General features: G+C 39.4%; 1 protein-coding gene across 1 annotated transcript in view; it reads left to right on the forward strand.

Annotated features, from left to right (window-relative positions):
• The window catches only part of FAM199X (family with sequence similarity 199, X-linked), a 39,559-nt gene that overhangs the window by 11,301 nt on the left and 6,155 nt on the right, over window positions 1–22,103 (forward strand). The window contains exon 2 of the mRNA XM_024551592.3: window positions 8,697–8,916. Coding sequence (XP_024407360.2) covers window positions 8,697–8,916 — 220 coding nt within the window. The remainder of the gene's footprint in view (window positions 1–8,696; window positions 8,917–22,103) is intronic.

Consider the following 22,103-nt stretch of genomic DNA (forward strand, 5'->3'; position numbering starts at 1 on the left):
TGCTCGTCTCTAGCACACTTTCCAACAGACTGTTGTGTCATACTGGAAATATCTCTCACCACGGCAACCCCAGCCTTAGCCCACAGTCAGCTCTGAGTCTCAGTTTTCCCTTTAAATCAGCTCTGCCCATGCAGCTCTGCTGAGCCTGGCAGGCAGCCCCATCCCTCAGCCGCCTCCCAATGGTTTTTCTGAGTCTGAGTCTGCCAGTGCTGTCCGCCTTACTGGTCTGGTTGTGCTGGTTGATTTTTTCTTTAATTCCTTAGTTGTTGGAGTTCCATGCAGTTTGATTTTTTGGCACTTTTGGTTGTTTGTTGATTTTAGATTGGTTGTTATCCTCCTTTTGGTTGTATGAGGAAGCAAAGGGTTTCTACCTACGCCTCTGTCTAGGCTGGAACCCCGATGTTGTTACTTTTTTAAACATTTTGTTTTTCCTGTTTATGCTGTTCCAATTTCTTCATTTTCTCCCCCCCCCCCCACCCAGCCCCTCTCTTCCCTCCCTAAGCCCATCCTCATATTGTTGTCCTTGTCCTTGGGTTGTGCATACCTGTTCTTTGGTTAATCCCTTCACCATCATTGATCCCTTCACCATCTTTCATTCCCCGCCCCCCTTTCAGGCAGCTGTCAGTCTGTTTTATGTATCTAAGCTTCTGTTACTATTTTGTTTCTTAGTTTATTGTGTTCACTAGATTCCACATGAGGGAAGTCACATGGTATTGGTCTTTAACCAACAGGCTTATTTCACTTAGCACAATGTTCTCCAGGTCAATCCATGCTGTTGGAAAAGGTAGGAGTTTCTTTTTTAACTGCTGCATAGTATTCTATTGTGTAAATGTACCACAGCTTTTTTTCCCACTCATGTGCTGATGGGCACTTGGGCTGTTTCTAGATCTAGGCTATTATAAATAACACTGCTATGAACATTGGGGTGCACAGATTGTCTTGAATTGGTGTTTCAGGATTCTTAGGGTGCAATCCTAGCAGTGGAATTGCTGGGTCAAAAGGCAGTTCCATTTTCAGTTTTTTTTGAGGCACTTCCACAGTTTTCCACAGTGACTGCACCAGTCTGCATTCCCACTAATAATGCTCCACAGCCTCGCCAGCACTTGTTTGTTGATTTGTTTATGATGGTCATTCTGAGTGGTGTGAGATGATATCTCATTGTCGTTTTAATTTGTATTTCCCTGATGATTAGTGAGATGATTAGTGATGTTGAGCATTTTTTCATGTCTCTGGGTCCTCTGTATGTACTCCTTGGAGAAGTGTCTATTCAGGTCTTTTGTCCATTTCTTAACTGGGTTGTCTGTGTTCCTGGGGTTGAGTTGTGTTAGTTTTTTTGTATATTTTGGAGATTAAACCCTTGTCTGATTTATTTTCCCTTTTTTCTGCTATTATAATATTGTTTATACATATTTGTATAGACATATTTGTACATACATCTTTTTTCCAAGTTTCCATTTGAGAAATGGGATAGATTCCTAGATTACTGAGTTAAATGGAATGAACATATTTAAAGCTCTTTTTAAAAAGATTTTATTTATTTATTTTTAGAGGGAAAGGGAGGGAGAGAGAGAGGGAGAGAAACATCAATGTGTGGCTGCCTCTCATATGCGCCCCCCACTGGGGACCTGGCTGACAACCCAGGCATGTGCCCTAGACTGGGAATCAAACCAGCGACCCCTTGGTTCGCAGGCCGGCACTCAATCCACTGACTCACACCAGCCAGGGCATAGCTCTTGATATATATATGTATGTATACACACACACACACACACACACACGTTACCAAGTGCTTTTCAAAAAAAAATGCCAATTTAATACCACCCCAAGTAGTGGATTAAAGTACTTCCTACCTTGTTTTTATCCACAATGCCTTTGATAATAAAAATAATATTTGCAAATCAGAAGGCAATAGAATTAAAAATAACTAATAGTAAAACATACTATTTTTCTGTTTTGAATGATTGTTTCAAGTATGAGCCAGGTTTCACACCATTGTTAATTTTTTTAATAAAGAAAAAAATGAAGAAAATTTTACCCTTTGCAACAGTATGGATGGACCTGAAGAACATTGTGCTAAGTGAAATAAGCCTGTTGGTTAAAGACCAATACCATGTGATTTCACTCATGTGGAATCTAATGAACAAACTGATCTAACAAGCAAGACAGAGACAGACTCATAGATGGAGAGCTGATGACAACTAGTGGCAGGGGAAGCTAGGGGGTGGAGGGATTGAGGAAAAAGGACTCATGGACATGGACAACAGTGTGCTGTTTACTGGGGTGGGAGGTTGTAAGGGCACTAAATGGTAATGGGAAAAAATACAATAAAGATTAAATCAAAAAAAAAAAAAAAGGAAAGGGAAAAGGCTTCTAAGAATATCCAGAACCCTTTTATATCTGTTATAAAGTCATGGATCTGGAAAACTGAGGAACATACTGATTTTGCCTTGAGGTAAGAACACAAAACCAATAGTTAAGCAAGTCTGCACAATTCCTGACTCCCTCGTCAGTGATCGAACCATAAGAGTTTTAAATATGGCATAGTTTTTTTTAAAGTCATTATTACTCACGGAGGGAAATACACATTTCTATCAAAGTTTTGTGAGCTGGAAAGGAATTCTCATTAAAAACATTTATCTAACAACTTTTCCATATAACACAGTACTGGCACATAGAAGATACTAACTTAATGTTGAATGAGTGAAAAAAGGTTAAAAAAAATGTCATGCAATTTGAAGACACAAGAGAAAAAATAATTTCCCCAGGACACAATGTAGATATAATCTACCTGTGTCCAGGATAGAACTTACAATTGCTTTTCATGATTGCTTTTTTTATAGTGACTTACTGTGTGATTTGGGCAATTCGGTGAATTCTACTAGGTTTGTTGATTTTTTAAAAAATGAGGATACTTCCTATTTAGCAAGCATGTGATGAAACTAGGCAATATTACAAGGTATATCCTTGGATTCTTAGATGAATTTTATAGTTTTCCTATGTATAAAAGTTTGCTTAAATCTGCTTTTATATTTACTGAACTATAACAGTTTAGAGTGTAGGTGTCTGTGTGTGTTTCACTGATTGAAAATACTTTAGCTCAATGGAAAGGGTGGCATAGAATTTGCTGGTTTGCCTGAATTTTGTAAATTAAGAACTTAGGAATTAAGGACAGTCATATAAAATAAGAGTAGGAGTTAAAAAAATGAAACATACAGTTCAAAAAAAACTGGATTTAATGAATGAGAAACAACCAAATTATAGGTAAATAACAGGCTTTTCTTCAGAAAGTCATTATTTCAGTACCGTATTAGTATCGGATATACTAAGTCATTATCTTAAGGATTAATTCTCTAGGCTACTGCGAAAACTGAAAATCTATAGCTTAGAAGATTTCAAGACCAAAAAGAAAAAAAAATTACAATCTTGTTACAGATATTACAGAAGAAAGGTTAATATCCTTAACGCATAAAGAAGTCTTTACAAAATCAATAAGAAAACATTAACACAGAGAAAAATTCTGTAGTAAAATAGCTAATAAATATTTTAAATTTTGATCCTATCAGTAATAAAAAAATTAATACAAAAATGTTTTTCTCCCATCCTCAGGCAAAAATTTAAAAAATGAAAATTCCAGCCCTGGCTGGTGTGGCTCAGTGGATTGAGTGTGGGCCTGTGCACCAAAGGGTCGCTGGTTCGATTCCCAGTCAGGGCAAATGCCCGGGTTGCAGGCCAGGTGCCCAGTAGGGGGCGCATGAGAGACAAACACACATTGATATTTCTCTCCCTTTCTTTGTCCCTCCATTCTCCACTCTCTAAAAATAAATAAATAATTTATTTTTACTTTTTTTTATTGATGTTAGAATACAGTTGTCTCCATTTTCCCACCACCACTTTCCTCTGCCCACCCACGCCGACCTCCCACTCTCAATCCCACCCTGCCTTGGCTCCATCCACGGGTCCCCTCAAAGGCCCTAGGACAGGGAAGGTGGCTGTAAGGGGTTTTCAAACACAGTGAAAAAGTACAGTGTCAGGAGTTACTGCTGTGACCGCTGTCCCCAAACCAGCACACAGGTAGAGAAAGGCACTGGGCGCTCCGCAAGGGCTGAGGACTCATACATGTTCATTTACGTTCCTTTCCCTTCTTTCGCATGTTATTTCCCTCTCCCCTCCCGATACTGTCTGTATTTTGTCGATTTCAATGTCTCCGGCTATATTTTGCTTCCGAGTTTGTTTTGTTAATTAGGTGAGATCGTATGGTATTTGTTTTTCACCCCCTGGCTTACTTCACTTAGCATAATACTTTCCAGTTCTACCCATGCTGTTGTGAAGGGTACGAGCTCCTTCTTTCTTTCTGCTGCATAGAATTCCATTGTGTAAATGTACCATAGTTTTTGGATCCACTCATTTGCTGATGGGCACCCAGGCTGCTTCCAGTACTTGGCTATTGTAAATTGTGTTGCTATGAACGTTGGGGTGCATAGGTTCTTTTGAATTAGTGTTTCAGGATTCCTAGGGTATAAATCCAGCAATGGAATTTCTGGGCCAAAAGACAATTCCATTTTTAGTTTCTCAAGGAAATTCCATACTGTTGCCCACAGGGGCTGCACCAGTCTGCATTCCCACCAACAGTGACTAGGGTTCCCTTTTCTGCACAACCCCACCAGCACTTATTGTTAATTTGTTTATGTTGGCCATTCTGACTGGTGTGAAGTGGTACCTCATTGTGGTTTTAATTTGCATCTGTCTGATGGCTAGTGATGCTGAGCATCTTTTCATATGTCTCTGGGCCCTCTGTATGTCCTCCTTGGAGAAGTGTCTGTTCAAGTCCTTTGCCCATTTTTTAATTGGGATGTTTGTCTTCCTGGAGTGGAGTCATGTGAGTTCTTTATATATTTTGGAGATCAAACCCTTGTCCAAGGTTTCATTGGCAAATATATTTTCCCATACAGTTGGTTCCCTTTTCATTTTGCTAATGTTTTCTTTAGCCATGCAGAAGCTTTTTAATTTGATGAAGTCCCATTTGTTTATTCTTTCCTTTATGTCCCATGGTCTAGGGGACATATCAGTGAAAATATTGCTTCATGGAATATCTGACATTTTCCTGCCTATGTTCTCCTCTAGGACGTTCATGGTGTTATGACTTACATTTAAGTCTTTTATCCATCTTGAGTTTATTTTTGTATATGTTGTAAGTTGGTGATCGAGTTTCATTTTTTGCATGTAGCTGTCCAGATCTCCCAACACCATTTTTTGAAGGGGCTATTTTGATTCCATTTCATGTTTCTGCCCCCTTTGTCAAATATTAATTGACCATAGCAACTTGGGTTTATTTCTGGGCTCTCTATTCTGTTCTATTGATCTATGTGTCTGTTCTTATGTCAGAACCAGACTATTTTGAATACTGTGGCCTTATAATATGGTTTGCCAGGTATGGTGATCCCATCTACTTTGTTCTTCTTTCTCAGAATTGCTGCCGCTATTCAGGGTCATTTATGGTTCCATATAAATTTTTGAAGTGTTTGTTCTGGATCTGTGAAATATGTCATTGGTATTTTAATAGGGATTGTGTTGAATCTATAAATTGCTTGGGTAGTATAGACATTTTGATGATGTTAATTCTTCCAATTCATGAGCATGGTACATGCTTCCATTTGTTTGTGTCTTCCTTAATTTCTTTCTTCAGTGTTGTGTAATTTTCTGAGTACAGGTCTTTTACCTCCTTGGTAAGTTTTATTCCTAGGTATTTTTATTTTTCTTGTTGCTCTGGCAAGTGAGCAAGAGGGATTTTTTTCCTGATTTCTGATTTTGATATTTCATTGTTGGTTTATGAAAATGCCTTGATTTCTGAATATTGTCTTTGGATCCCACTGTTTTGTCAAAGTCACTTACTAGATTGAGTATTTTTTTGGTGGAGTCTGTAGGGTCTTCTATGTACACTATCATGTCATCTGCAAACAATGACAGTTTTACTTTCTCCTTTTCTAATTGGATGCCTTTTATTTCTTTTTCTTGTTTGATTGCTGTGGCTGAGACTTCCAATACTATGTTGAATAGAAGTGGTGAAAGCAGACATTCTTGTTTTGTTCCTGATCGTAGTGGGAAAGCTCTAAGTTTTTGACCATTGAGTATGACGTTGGCTGAAGGTCTCTCATATTTGGCCTTTATTATGTTGAGGAATGCTCCCGCTATTCCCACTTTGCTGAGTGTTTTTATCATAAATGGGTGCTCTATCTTATCAAATGCTTTTTCTGCATCTATTGATATGATCATATGATTTTTGTCTTTCCTTTTGTTTATGTGATGTATTACGTTTATTGATTTGCGAATGTTGTACCATCTTTTCATCCTTGGGATGAATCCCACTCGATCATGGTGTATGATCTTTTTAATGTATTGCTGGATGCAATTTGCCTGTATGTTGTCGAAGATTTTAGCATCTATGTTCATCAGCGATATTGGTCTGTAGTTAATTCTTTCTTTGTTGTGTCTTTATCTGGTTTTGGGATTAGGATGATGCTGGCATCATAAAAAGAGTTTGGGAGTCTTCCTTGTTCTTGGAATTTTTGGAAAAGTCTGTGGAGGATGGGGGTTAGCTCTTCCTTAAATGTTTTGTAAAATTCTCCTGTGAAACTGTCCAGTCCATGGGTTTTGTATGCTGGGAGTTTTATGATTACTGCTTTGATTTCGTCAGCTGTTGTTGGTCTGTTCAGGCTTTCTGCTGTTTCTTTCATTTTTTGAAGATTATCTTTTTTTAAGAAATTTGTCCATTTCACCTAGGTCTTCAAATTTCTTGGCATATAGTTGTTCATAGTCCCTTTTTACAATCCTTTGTATTTCTGTGGTGTCAGTTGTAATTTCTCCTCTTTCTTTTCTGATTGTGTTTATTTGGGTCCTGTTTCTTTTTTTCTTGAGGCGTCTGCTTAAAGGCTTGTTAATTTTGTTTATCTTTTCAAAGAACCAGCTCCTGGATTTATTGATCATTAGAGTTTTTTCTTTAGTCTTTATGTTGTTTAATTCTGCTCTGATCTTGGTTGTTTCCTTCCTTCTACTTGCTTTGGACTGTCAAAAAATAAATAAATAAAATCTTTTTAAAAAAAGAGAAAAAAAGCAATTCCTCCCTTGGCCAGGTGGCTCAATTGGTTAGAGTGTCATCCTGTACACCAAAAGTTTGTGGGTTCAATTCCTGTTTAGGGCACATGCCAGTTAGTTTGCAGGTTTGATTCCCAGTTGGGGTGAGTATGGGAGGCACTGGATCTGTTAAGGTTGTGGTGAAATGAGCACTCATATACTGCTTTGGAGAGTGTAAATTGGTGCAGCCTTTCAGAAAGGTATTTGATTAAGTATATTATGGTCTTTAGAAGTACTTACGAGGTCTGCCCAGAAGGTATCTTGCCCTATACTATGAAAAATAGAGACAATATTATTGAAGAAGATGAAAGATACAAGAAACATTGTATATAGGACAATGACGCCTCAGTCCCCTTCAAAGTAGGCACTTTGGGACCTCACACAGTTCTCCCAGTTGCCATGAGCTGCCCTGTTGTATTTTCCTGAATTTCATCAACGATCTGAGATCTCTTCCCTTTCAAAGGTGACTTTAGTTTTGGAAAAAACCAGAAGTCACAGGGCACCAAATCTGGGCTGTAAGCAGGCCTGAGTCACCTGGGTGACTTGATGTTTTGCCATCTCTGCACAAGACATGATGCATGAGTGGGCATGTTGTTGTGATGAAGCTGCCAATCACCAGGTGCCCATAGCTGTGGGCTTCTGAATCATCCAAGTAGTTTCCACAGAGGAATGTTCAAGCTTAATGCAAAACTTGGTGCAGATTCATTGCTCTACTTGCTCAGTCATTTTGAATGGGATGGCCACACAGTACACATGGTCACTCAACAGCGTCCACCACCTCCAGTGACTGGTACAGTGAAGTCGTCATTGTTCACACATGTGCATTCCAGTCCACTCTGCTTGGCTGCCAGGTTATGTCATATCGTACAAACCGTTCTTGTTGTATTAACATTGGCTGGACAGTTTCTGGATAGACCTTGTATATGTTTTGTTTGTGGATAAATATTTTACTTTATCTGTCATTTAAATATTTTTTTCAAATACTGTGTACCAAAATTTGTCAGACAGACACAGTAGGGAGAACAGTGTAACCAGCCAGATATACCCATTGCCCAGCTTCAGTAGTTACTCACATATGGCAGTGTGCTTTATCAATCCCCATACTGATTTGTCAACCTTATGTTCAGACACATCCCACATGTATTTCATTCATAAATATTTTACAATAGTGTGTAGATGTAAAAGATAAAGGCTTGCAGCATGGCTCAGTGGGTTGGGCATCACCCTGCAAAGCAATAGGTCCCGAGTTTGATTCCTGGTCGGGGCACATGCCTGATTTGCGGGCCAGGTCCTCAGTGCGGTGTGTGCGGTAGGCGGCTGGTCCATTGATGTGTCTCTCGTACATCAATGTTTCTCTCCCTTCCTGTCTCCCTCCCTTCCCCTGTCTCTAAAAATAAATAAATAAAAGCTTTAAAATATAAGGGTTCTTTTGAAAATAATCCCAATATCATTATCATATCTAAAATATACTGCCATTCCTCATAAATGTCATAAATATGTTATTAATATCTTGAAATTGGGGAATTCTGTCACTCCTGTTGTGATTTCTTTTGTGTTCTGTTTTTAAGGTGGAACTTAACGTCCTGTGGAACAAGTGTTGCCAGCTCCGAATGCAGCGAGGAGCTGTTCTCGTCAGTTTCGGTGGGAGATCAAGAGGACTGCTATTCCTTGTTAGATGATCAAGACCTCACTTCCTTTGATTTATTCCCTGAGGGCAGTGTGTGCAGTGATGTGTCTTCCTCTATTAGCACATACTGGGATTGGTCGGACAGCGAGTTTGAATGGCAGGTAGATTTTGTTTTCCTTATATTGCCATCATTGCTTCCTGAGCAGTGTGAATTTCTATTTTGGTATTTTCATCTCTACCTCAAAGCAAACTTCTCTAGTATTTATCCATTCTTACAGATACTCTGACATTAAGGGTTAGATGGAATGTGTAGCCTTTATTTCTGCTAATGTACCTTTTAGGCTTCTGATGCTACTAATATTCTTTTGTAGATTTCCAAGTAACTTAATGCTTGTAAAATGTTCCAGTTGCTATGTATCATCAGTACCTTCCTCCGCATGAATCTAAGGAAACTTACTACATTATGATAAATGGCTTTCATGTCCTTATAGGCACAGTGTCCTTATGTCAGGATTATTTTATATGTTTAACATCACAAACCACTATCGTAAATACATAGTTATGAGTGCTGATATCAGAAATATAATTTCTCATTTTGTATTCTCTGTGTATGTAGAGATGTTTTTCTGCCAATAGTGTTTTTTCTTCTTGTGACATATATGTCATTTAAAATGGCTTTGTGGCAAATTGTGTGGAAATGCTGCCTGATAATGAATGCAATCTATCAGAAAACATAGATCATGTTATTGCAACATCCATTTTCAGATTGTAAAAGACAGTAACATTTAAAGAAGCTTTCCTGTATTCAGCAAATGTTATATTCAACAGACACGTGAATGCTTGATGTGTTTGAGAGCCATCAAAATACTTAAAGTTGTATTCCAAAGAGGAACTAAATATTACCTTATTTCAAACAATTTTTAGTTGAAATAATCTACAATGACATAAAGTCAAAACTAAGAGTTTGCAAGCCTCACCCTGCTGTGATTAGCGCTCTTGCAGGTACAAGTACGTTTGCAGAGCATTGAGTCATACTTCAGCCACGGTTTGGCCCTGTGCTTCTTTCAACTAATGTATCTTGTTTGTTCTGATAGCTGCATCGTAAGTTCTTTATTAATGGTTATTTAGATTGGTTTCAGTTTTTTTTTTCTTATTATAAACAATGCTACACTGAAATTTAAGAGTTTTTAAAGAGGAAAGAAATAATCCATTTTATGTTAAACATAAACATAAATGAACCATAGTTTTTTATCCACTCATTTGCTGATGGGCACTTAGGTTGCTTCCAGTACTTGGCTATTGTAAATTGTGCTGCTATGAACATTGGGGCGCATAGGTTCTTTTGGATTGGTGTTTCAGGGTTCTTAGGGTATAATCCCAGCAGTGGAATTGCTGGGTCAAAGGGCAGTTCCATTTTTAGTTTTCTGAGGAAATTCCATACTGTTTTCCACAGTGGCCTCACCAGTCTGCATTCCCACCAACAGTGCACTAGGGTTCCCTTTTCTCCGCATGCTTTCCAAGTTTATTATCTGTATTTTATGTTATATATACATTCAAAGGTTTCCCTTTTATGTGTAAATATTTGGATAAAATTTTATATTTTTAAACTTTAAAACATTGAGATAAAATTCAACATTTAAATAGTTTTATAGTGTGTTATTCAGCAATTTTTAATATATTCACAATGATGTGCATCTATCACCACTAATCCCAGGACACTTCCATCACCCCAAAAAGAAACTCATACCTCTTAAGAGACAGTCCTAATTCCCCCCATACCCATTACCTAGCAATCACTGATCTACTTTCTCTATGGATTTGCCTGTCTGGACATTTCATATAAATGGACTCATATGTAGCCTTTTGTTTTTGAATTATTTCACTTAGTGTGTTTTCAAGGTTCATCCCTGTTGTTGCATGTAACAGTATGCCATTCCTGTCTTAGCTCAAGTTACTATAACAAATACCGTAGTCTGAATGGCATAAACAAGAAACATTCATTTCTACAGTACTGGAGGCTAGAAGTTTGCAGTCAGGATGCCGGCGTGGGCAGGTGCTGGTGAGGGCCCTCTTCGGGTTTGCACATGGCTGCCTTTTGCTGCATCTTCATATGGAGGGTTGGCGGGAGAGCTGTGGTTTCTTTATCCCCTTATAAAGTCACCAGTCCCATCATGGGGCTCTGCCATCATGAATTATATAAACCTAGTTACCTTCCAACTCCACCTTCAAATATCATCACATTGGGGTGTAGGGCTTCAAGATACAGTTTTTGAGGGGGAGGCACACACTCAATAGCAATTTTCTTCCAAAGCTGAATATTCCATTGATTGTATGCATACACCACATTTTGTTTATTCATCCGTCAATTGATGGACATTTAAGTTGCTTCCACTTTGGGACTGCTATGAACACTCAGGTATAATTTATTATATGATTGTATATTTTTAATTCTCTCATATGTACACTGAGGAGTGGAATTGCCGGGTCATGGGATAACTTTGTTTAACTTTTTGAGTAACTGACAAAATGTTTTCCAAAGTAGCTGAATACAATGTTGCATTTCCACAAGTGATACTGTCACGCCCCACTTGACAGGGATACGTTTTGAGAAATGCATTGTTAGGAGATTTTGTTGTGTGGACATCGTGGAGCGCACTCACACAAGCCTGGATGGTGTAGCCCGCCACGCACTAGGCTGTGTGGTACGGCACTTCCCTCCTAGGCTACAAGCCTGTTCAGTGTGTTATCTTATAAAAACACAGATTAAATCCAGTACAGGGAAAATGATGTGACCAAAAGGTGCGATGAACAGGATGTATGAGGCTGCTGCTGGAGTAACTCTTTTACAGAAAACTTTTTTTAAATCCTCATGTGAGGGTATGTTTATTGATTTTAGAGTGGTGGTGGGGAGAGAAACACTGATTGGTTGCCTCCTGTATGCCCCCCGATAGGATTGAACCTACAACCTAGGTATGTGCCCTGATGGGGCATCAAACATGCAGCCTTTTGGTGTGCGGGGTAGCGCTCCAAGCGACTGACTCACCTGGCCAGGGCTACAGCAAACATTTTTTTTAATGAGTAGAAAGTACACTGTACAATAATGATAAAGTAATAAAAGTACAGTATAGTAAGTACATACGACAGTGACAGTCACTTATTCTCAAGTGTTATACACAATACATAATTCTCTGTGCTATACTTTTATACCAGTGGAAGTGCAGTAGGTTTGTTGCCATTAGCATCACAATACACGCATGAAAAAAGTGTCGTGCTTTGATGTCGTGACTGCTAAGACATCACTAGGCAACAGGAATTTTTCAACTCCCTTACAATCTTATGGGCCCACCTTCATATGTGCGGTCTGTTGTTGACTGAAAGTAATGCAGTGCATAACTATGAAAGTTACAGTTTCTCCACATCCTCGGAGACAGCACTCGGTATTGTCTCCTTTGGTGTGGCCATCCTACTGCTCGTAGGGTGGTATCTCACTGAGGTTTTGATTGGCATTTCCTTAATGACTAATGATGTTGAGCATCCTTTCGTGTGTTTATTGGCCATTTGTACATCTTTGGAAAAAATATCTGTTCAAACCTGTTGCCCATTTTTAAGTTGTATTACTCATCTTTTATTGTTGAATTGTAAGAGTTCTTTATATCTTATGGCTACTGGACCCTTATTGTATATATGATTTGCAAAAGTGTTTCCCATTCTGTGTGGTGTCTTTTCACCTGATAGTGTCTGTTCACTTGGTAAGGGTCCCTTGACACGCAAAAAAGTTTTTGATTTTTTAGTTGAATTTATTGGAGAGACACTGTCTAATAAAACCATGCAGGTTTCACGTGTACAACCCAGTAACACATCATCTGCACACTGTGTTTTGTGTTCACCACCCAAAGTAAAGTCTCTTTCCACCACCATTCAATCCCCTCTTTGCCCTCTTCCACCCCCCACTCCCAAAAGTTTTTAATTTTAATGAAGTCCAGGTTATCTTTTTTTTTCTTTGCATGCTGTGCTTATAGTGTAAAATCAGAAAAAAATTGGTTATGCCAATTTTCACTTATCTCTTTCTCAGAGTTTTAGTTCTTATATTTAGGTCTTGGATCCATTTTTAGTTACTTATTGTATATGGTGTAACATAGGGTCCAAATTCATTCTTTCCCATGTAGATATCCAGTTGTCCCGGCACCATTTGTTGAACAGGCTGTATTCTTTCCTTGCCAAATGGTTTTGGTACCTTTGTGGAAAATGAATTGGTCATAGATGTATAGGTTTTTTTCTAGACTCTCAGTTCTGTTCAGTCGAGATATACTTCTCCGTATCCTGATGCCACTACTACACTGTTTCTAGTTTCCCTGGCTTTGTAGTAAGGTTTGAAATTGGGAAGTGTGAGTTTCCTCACCGTGTTGTTCTTTAGCAAGATTGTTTTAGCTATTTGGGATCCCCTTTGCAACTTCTTATGAAATTAGGATTAGATTGTCCATTTCTGCAAAACGAAGGCAGTCTGAATTTTGATAGGAATTGCATTGAATCCGTAGATTGATTTGGGGAGTATTGCCGCCCTAACAGTATTAAATACTCCAGTCTATGGACATGGGATGGGATGTCTTGATTTATTTAGGTCCTTTTCCGTTTCTTTCAGTGACATTTTGTAGTTTTCAGTGTCCAAGTCTTGTACTTCCTTGGCTCAGTTTATTGCTAAATATTTCATTGTTTTGCTGCAGTTGTAAATCCTGCAACTTTGCTGAACTCACTCGTTAGCTTTAATAGTTTATTTTTTTCTCTGTGGATTCTCTAGGATTTTCTGTATTTAACATCATGTCATCTGTGGATAGAGATAGTTCTTCTTTCTTTTGAATCTGGATAGTTTTTTTTTTTTCCGTGCTTAATTGCCCTGGCTAGATCTCCACTACATTGTTGAATACATGTGGCAAAAGCAGGTATCCTTTTCTTTTTTCTAATCTTAAGGGAAAAGCTTTCGGTCATTTTTTTCACCTTTGAGGACAATGTTAGCTGTCAATTTTTCATGAATGCCCTTTAACATATTGAGAGATTTCCCTTTTGTTCCTAGTTTGTTCATTGTGTTTATCTGAAAGGGTATTAAAGTTTTTCTAATGCTTTTTTTTCATCTATAGAGATGATTATGCAGTTTCTCTCCTTCATTTTGTTAATATAATATACAACATTGAGTGATTTTTGTATGACTCACCTTGCATTCCTGGAATTAATTCTAATTGGTCATGGTATATAAACCTTTAAATATGCTTCTGGGTGTTGTTTTTAGTATTTCATTGAGGATTTTTACATCAGTATTCATAGGGATATTGGTCTGTAGTTTTCTTCTTTTTTTAAAGTTTTATTTATTTACTATTACAGAGAGGGCAAGGGAGGGAGAAAGAGAGGGAGAGAAACATCAAGGTGTGAGAGATACATTGATTGGTTGCCTCTCACGCGCCCCCCAATTAGGGACCTGGCCCGCAACCCAGGCATGTGCCCTGACTGGGAATCTAACCGGCGATCCTTTGGTTTGCAGGCCAGTGCTCAATCCACTGAGCCACACCAGCCAGGACAATTGTTCTTTATTTGAATTAGTGTATCCTTCGTTTCTGACTGGGTCTTTTTTAAAAAATTATTTTATTGTTATTTAAGTACAGTTGTCTACATTTATTCCCCACCACTTCTCCCTTCCCCAGCCATCCCCATTTCCCTCCCTTGCTCCCACCCCCTCTTGGTTTTGTCCATGTGTCCTTTATAGTTGTTCCTGAAAACCCTGCCCTCCTTCCCCCCATTATCCCCTCCCACCTCCCCCCTGATTACTGTCAGATTGCTCTTCATTTCAATTCCTCTGGTTATATTTTGCTTTCCCGTTTCTTTTGTTGATTAGGTTCCACTTAAAGGTGAGTTCATATGGTATTTGTCCCTCACTGCCTGGCTTATTTCACTTAGCATAATGCTCTCCAGTTCCATCCATGCTGTCTCAAACGGTAGGAGCTCCTTCTTTTTTTCCTGCTGCATAGTATTCTATTGTATATATGTACCATAGTTTTTTGATCCATTCATTTATTGATGGGCAATAAGGTTGCTTCCAGTACTTGGCTACTGTAAATTGTGCTGCTGTGAACATTGGGGTACATAGGTTCTTTTGGATTGGTGTTTCAGGGTTCTTAGAATATAATTCCAATAGTGGAATCGCTGGGTCAAAATGTTCTATTTTTCATTTTCTGAGGAAATTCCCTAATGTTTTCCACAGTGGCTGCATCAGTCTGCATTCCCACCAACAGTGCACTAGGGTTCCCTTTTCTCCACATCCTCTCCAACATTTGTTGCTTGTTGATTTGTGGATGATGGCCATTCTGACTGGTGTGAGATGGTACCTCATTGTGGTTTTAATTTGCATCTCTCTGATGGCTAGTGATGCTGAGCATCTTTTCATATGTCTCTGGACCCTCTGTATGTCTGATGTGGATCCAGGCCCACAGGATCCAGTGTTGTGGCAGCAATAGACAAATACACACGGATTACAGAAATCCCGTGGAGAAAAAGGGACGGCATGGCCACTCTCTAAGTGAGAGAGGGTGAGAGTGCTAGAGAGAGCCCAAGAGACAGAGCCGACCCCTGCCTGGACAGGCTTTTATTGCTTTTCTGGGCACATTACACTGAGGATGGTCCTCATTTACTATGCACAGGTTCACCACAGGTGATTACCTTTTAAGGACAAGAAAGGACAGAATACTGCTAATTACTTCAAAGAGAAGGATGTTACAGCTCAAGGGGGAAACTGCTCACACTCCATACTTGGGTGGTTTAGCACAGATTTTAGGAAATTAAAGATACTCAGTAAACATTTGCTGCCCCAGGGTGAGGGAGTTTTAGCAAGAGCAAGTCTCAGAGCAGTCTAGGTACAATGCAGGCCTCATTTCCCACGGGAGAGCCTGTCCGTGGAAGTGGGTCCTGCCCGCCAACCTTGCTCCCCACTGGCTTTTCCGAGTGGGGGCTGAGCCACATTTCCCACACCTGGAATAGTTCCCCACATATGGCCTCCTTGGAGAACTATCTATTCAAGTCTTTTGCCCACTTTTTAATTGGGTTTTTTGTCTCCCTGGAGTGGAGTTGTGTGAGTTCTTTATACATTTTGGAGATCAGACCCTTGTCGGGGATATTACTGGCAAATATGTTTTCCCGTATAGTTGGTTCTCTTTTCATTTTGCTGATGTTTTCTTTAGCCATGCAGAAGCTTTTTAATTTGATGAGGTCCCATTTGTTTATTCTTTCCTTTATGTCCCTTGCTCTAGGGGACATTGGTGAAAATATTGACACATGGAATTTCTGAGATTTTCCTGCCTGTGCTTTCCGCTAGGACTTTTATGGTGTCGCGGCTTATATTTAAGTCTTTATCCACCTTGAATGTACTTTTGTGTACGGTGTAAGTTGGTGATCGAGTTTCATTTTTTTGCATGTAGCTGTCCAGATCTCCCAACACCATTTGTTGAAGAGGCTATTTTTGCTCCATTTTATGCTTCTGCCCCCTTTGTCAAATATTAATTGGCTATAGATACTTGGGTTTATTTCTGGGCTCAGTTGTGTTCCATTGTGCTATGTGCCTGTTTTTATGCCAGTACCAGGCTGTTTTGATTACAGTGGCCTTGTAATACAGTTTAATATTAGGTATTGTGATCCCTCCTACTTTGTTCTTCTTTCTCAAAATTGCTGCATCTATTCAGGGTCATTTATGGTTCCATATGAATTTCTGAAATGTTTGTTCTATACCTGTGAAATATGTCATGGGTACTTTAATAGGGATTGTGTTGAATGTATAAATCACTTTGGGTAGTATGACATTTTGATGATGTTAATTCTTCCAATCCATGAGCATGGTACATGCTTCCATTTGTTTGTGTCTTCCTTAATTTCTTTCTTCAGTGTTGTGTGGTTTTCTGAGTACAGGTCTTTTACCTCCTTGGTTAGGTTTATTCCTAGGTACTTTATTTGTCTTGTTGCTATATCAAATGGGATTTTATCCCCCTGATTTCTGTTTCTGATGTTTCATTGTTGGTGTACAAAAATGCCTTTGATTTCTGAGTATCGACTTTGTATCCTGCTGTTTTGCCAAATTCACTTATTAGGTCAAGTAGTTTTTTGGTGGAGTGTATAGGATTTTCCGTGAACACTATCATGTCATTTGCAAACAATGACAGTTTTGGTTCCCCCTTTCCAATTTATGCTGCTGAGGTCCTCACTAAGTTCCTTGAGCATCCTTATAACCAGTGTTTTGAACTCTGCATGTGATAGATTGCTTATCTCCATTTTATTTAGTTCTTTTTCTGTAGTTTTGATCTGTTCTTTCATGTGGGCCATGTTTGTCTCCTCATTTTGGCAGCCTCCCTGTGTTTGCTTCTATTTATTGGGTAGAGCTGCTTTGACTCTGTGTCTTGGTAGGGTGGCCTAATGTAGTAGGTGTCCTGTAGGATCCAGTGGCACAGCCTCCCCTATCACCCAAGCTGGGTATTTCAGTTGCACCCTTCGTGTGGCCTGAGCTCACCCTCCTCTTGTCTTTGAGACTTGGTTGCTGTTGGCAGATCAGTGGGAGGGATTTACCCAGGCCAGTCAGCTAGAAGGATTGTCTGTGATCACTGACCACCCACCTCTGCCCTCCATGGAGGATCAGCTGTGCAGGGGCAGGGTGGTGGGGCTCCAAAGTAGTCTGTATCTCTCCACTGGGCATGCTGGTCCTGGAGTTTCCCAGGTGGTGCAGGCCAAGGTCAGCCCACACCTGTGTTTTCCCCGGGTCACCCTGCCTGAGCTGTAAAGCAATCTGAGAAGGCTGCTACTTGTGCTGGGCTTGGAGATTCCCAAGCAAAGCCAAGCTGTGAGTGCAGCCTGACTGCTGTTAGCGCTCACTGAAGCCAGCTGTTGCTTGTTTGATAGGATTTATGAGCCAAGAGGAGTCATTCAAATGGAAAAGCAGCTTGGGTGGGCCCATAAGTTGGGTGGGGTGGACTCTCTGGGGATCTCCAAGGTAGGTCACAGTGTTAGCCAGGTTGATGGAGTCTCAGATATGACACCAGCCTACCAGTTCTGTGGGTGGAGAATTCAGCAAAGGGACAATGACCCCTGCTCGCCCTGGTGCCAGACACTTCAGTTTCTCCTTGTATACTACTGGTGCCCTTTAAGCTGCCTCCCCCAGTGCTGGAGCTCAGAGGGAGTGAATCTGAGTAGGTGAGTCTGTGTGTGGGTTCCCGAAGAGGAACTGCTTAGGGCTCCAGCAGCTTCCTCCACTGAATCAATCCCCACTGGTTTTCACAGCCAGAAGTTGTGGGGACTTAGCTTCCTGGCTCTGGAATTCCTGGCTGGGGGGCCTGGTGTGGGTTGGGGACTCCTCCCTCCTGAGATATCCCTCCTGAATTTTATCCACGTGGCCAGCCCTCCTACCAGTGTAAATGGATGTGTTTTTTTTTTTAAATTCTGTAGTTGTCAGACTTCTCTTCAACTTGATTTCTGATGTTCCTGAGTGATAGTTGTTCTATATTTTAGTTGTAATTTTGATGTGGTTGTGCGAAGAGACGAGCCCATGTCTGCCTACGTTGCTATCTTGCCTGGAAGCCCAGTGCCTCATTTTTTAAGCTCACACTTGTACTTTACAACCAGACTACAAGGATTCTTAATAAAATGTAATTGTGGTAATTCAGAGAAACATATTTCTGCCTATTTCATGTGATTTATTTAGAGTTCTTATAATGTTGCAAAGTGGCAAGTATTTTTTAATTGCTGACCTTTCCAGTCATTTCATGAGGAGTTACAGTGGGGAACTGACCTCAGTCATTCACTGTTAATGTCCGTGACTGACTGGAACAAAACTCAGGCCGCCTCAGTAACGTGTTTTTCCACTTAAGAAACTGGAGTACGGGACTCTGTTGCCATGAGTATTTGCTAGTTAAATATGCTGAAGGGTTTAAAATGCTCTCCTGTTTTTGTAGGACCTCCTAATGATGAGCAGTCAGTTATCCAAGAAGTTAATTACAAATTATGTGTTAGGATTGATATAGACTAAAAATTGTTGACTGTAGTTTAAAAATTTGTGTTACTGCTCTTGTGATTAAAAACTGCATTTGTTTAAATCTTTCTTTTAACCAGATGTTTCACTTACTACTAAAGTAAATATAAATGACTCAGAGACTCTGGGAAGATAATACTAACTACTTAATAAGGCAGGATTTTAACCTTAGAATGAAGCAGTATCTTAGTATTAGAAATAGCTTCAAAGCATTTTGCTTTGTTCATCGTTTTCTTTGATATATGTAGTAGTCTTAGAACTTGAGAAATTATTTTATTGTTGAGCAGGAAAGCATAGAAAATTTAAAGGGTGAGTAATTTAGCTGTCATACTTGAAACCTAGAGATGCAATTTGAAATTACGTATCAGCTGTCACAGAAATGAACTTACTCATAAAATTTTGCTGCATACTGCAGAAAATGCAGAAGAGGTTTGATTTAATTCTCTCTGTGTCACAATTACTGATTATAATATAAATATACTGGATATTGTTGCCTGCGGAAAATAAGGGATCAGAATTATTAAGCATTTTATCCTGAAGTACTCAATATATTACTAGTTATAAAATGGAAAACTGCTTGTCTAATAAATAGACAGGAGCCCATACAATTAATTGTCATGTACATCTGCTGCTCTCTTCCCATATCTCCAATTGACTACTTGACATTTCCACTTGGGTGACCTTATTGTTTAATGCTAACCTATTAATCTGATGCTGAGGCCTTGATCAGTAATGAAACTTCCAATAGTGTTTCTGTGGGGAAAAAATAGACTGCTTTGTGACGTGTCTTAGAGTGTAATGAAAAATGAGTATTATCATTTCCAAGGACACTTGTACTTGCCTCTTTCACTGTTACTGCGAACGCTCCGTATCCCAAACTGCATTCTTCTCTCGTTCCCAAAACTTGCAAGATGTCCTTGCGTAGCCTGAAGCACTGGACTTGTGTCCTACTTTGGATATTTCCAGTAACTGTGTGACCCTCTCTGGGTATCACTTTTCCTTATTTTTAAAATGAGTGTGTTAGACTGGAAGATCTATAGCATTGCTTCAGGTTTTTTTGCTGTAAAAGTTGAGTTGTTTAAGTGCATTGCCCTGGATGGGTTGTGTGACTGAAACGTCGCCAGCTTTCTTCTGGTCTCACGTTGGTCGTGTATTACCCTTATCCATTCAGTTATAAACATCCTTGTAAATAGTTTTTATTCAAAATTTTCTCTGTTCTCACTTGTCTTTCCATTTTTGCTTACCTTAGTCCAGGCCCAGATCAAACTAGAGCTCTATTTCCAGTCTTTCCTCACTCTCCTGTGACCCCGTACTGCTTTCTAACTTATCTTCCCTTGAGTTACTTCTGCTTAGGAAGTGTCATTGGCTTACCTCCACACATCATGTAAGTTTTTGCTTCTTCGGTTGGCTTTCAAATCCATAGCAAGATTTTCTGTTTTAATCATACTGTTTTCTTTAACTTAATTCTGTGTTTTTCCATCTGTTTTACTAAATTATTCTTCTTACCTAAAAGCCTTTTCCTTCCCCCCTTCTGCCCTTCTGAGATACTACCTTGTGAAACTTAACCCAGCCACTTTAGTGACACATGATGTTCTCTGAGGGTGTGCGCTGCCTTTTTAAGGATCCGAAACCATGGCAGGAGATATGAAAGGCAAAATATGCCTGTTTATTGAGTGTCACATATGTGCCAGACATGTGATCTAGTCTAAACCTTTCAACAATCCTTTGAGGCGGATGGCATTAACCGTAACTTCCACTGAAGATTTCGAGGCTCAGAGAAGTGAAGTAAGCTCCACAAGATCAAACGTCTAGTGAGCAGTGGAGCTAGGATTTGAACTCCATTTGGGATCTTTTTACTTCTCCCTAAAAAAGTGGACAAAGAATCATTAGTTACCTTCTTTATACCCCACCTCCTGCAACAAACACGTAAACTTACTTAAAGACACAGATTGAAATGCTTAACATAATCTGGCACCTAGCATGTATTTGCTGAAGACTTGGCTGGACATTTTTCTTAAATTTGGAGAGCATAGATATTTTGAAAGTTCCTTTCTCTACCTAATTTATCAAAGGAGCCTGAAGTAGAGGAGGCCTTTCATCTGGTGAGTGTCTCATTTTCTTTTAGGAACCCTAGGGAGATCTTTAATAGAGTAATGTCGTGATTTAAAGTCTTTCAAAGAGAAAATAGTAAAGCATTTTCTTTATTGACATTAAAAGCTGAAAAAGAGATGACATTTGCGTGTGTGTTTGTTCTGTAATCATCCTTTCATGACAGTGACTAGATAACATAAGGGCAAAGAGTGAGAATTCAAGCAGTGCTGTTAAAGGAAGTCATACAAATTGTTGGACGCTACGTATGCACTTGGGTACATCAATGGCTGTCAAATTGAAAATATAGTTTTGAAGAGTCGCAGCTAACTCGGACAGTTTCTTTCTGAACACCATGGTCCCTGTGCATAGTGATCAAGCCTGCTTTTCCAGTTTCATTCCTGTTTTGTATGCGATTGACCCCCCAATGCCTGCCCCCTTGCAGCTCTCCTAAGCTTTAATCCTGCACCTTCAGCTCGCTGCTACATTTTTCCACTGGTGACCTGTCATCTCAATGCTAACATTCATGACTTGCTATGTCATATAATTGTATGTTTATGCCATTGTATTACGTTCCTGAATATAAAGTTCTTGTGTGAGGATCATGACTTACACTCCTTTGCGTCGCCGGTACCCTTTATAGCACTGTAAGCATGATAGGAAGCCAAATACATGTGATTATGATAATCTTCTTGGCAAAAATAGCTTTTCTCTTTTGGTAACTTCAGAAGCCCTCGTATTCATCCAGAGTTCAGTTATAATTGCAAAGTCTGTAGGACCAAACAATGACAACGAGGTTCTGTTTTGTATCTTATAAAAGCAAAAGCATTGTCTTTGAAAACTGTTAGGTACTTCTTGTATAAGAAAATGTTTTCTCTTTTTTGATGAATGACTTAAACACATTTATTTCGAATTAAATCCATTCTGAGTTTTGAAGGTGACGGACATATGTCTGTTACCTGGATTGTGGTGGTGGTTTCAGGGCGTGTGCATGTGTCCGCACTCACTGAATTGCACATATTAAATATGTTACAGTTCTTTGTGTATTGGTTATAAATCACTAAAACTTAAAAATTCATTCTCACTGGCTTTTAATAGGCAATACAAAATTATAGCACATATTTTTGCTGTTCATGTCACTTTAAACTGACTTGATTTCCTGTGTATTTCTCCTTTGCCTACACATTGTCTCTTACCTTTTCCCCCCTAATT

The sequence above is a fragment of the Desmodus rotundus genome, chromosome X, assembly GCF_022682495.2.
Source record: "Desmodus rotundus isolate HL8 chromosome X, HLdesRot8A.1, whole genome shotgun sequence".
NCBI lineage: Eukaryota > Metazoa > Chordata > Mammalia > Chiroptera > Phyllostomidae > Desmodus > Desmodus rotundus.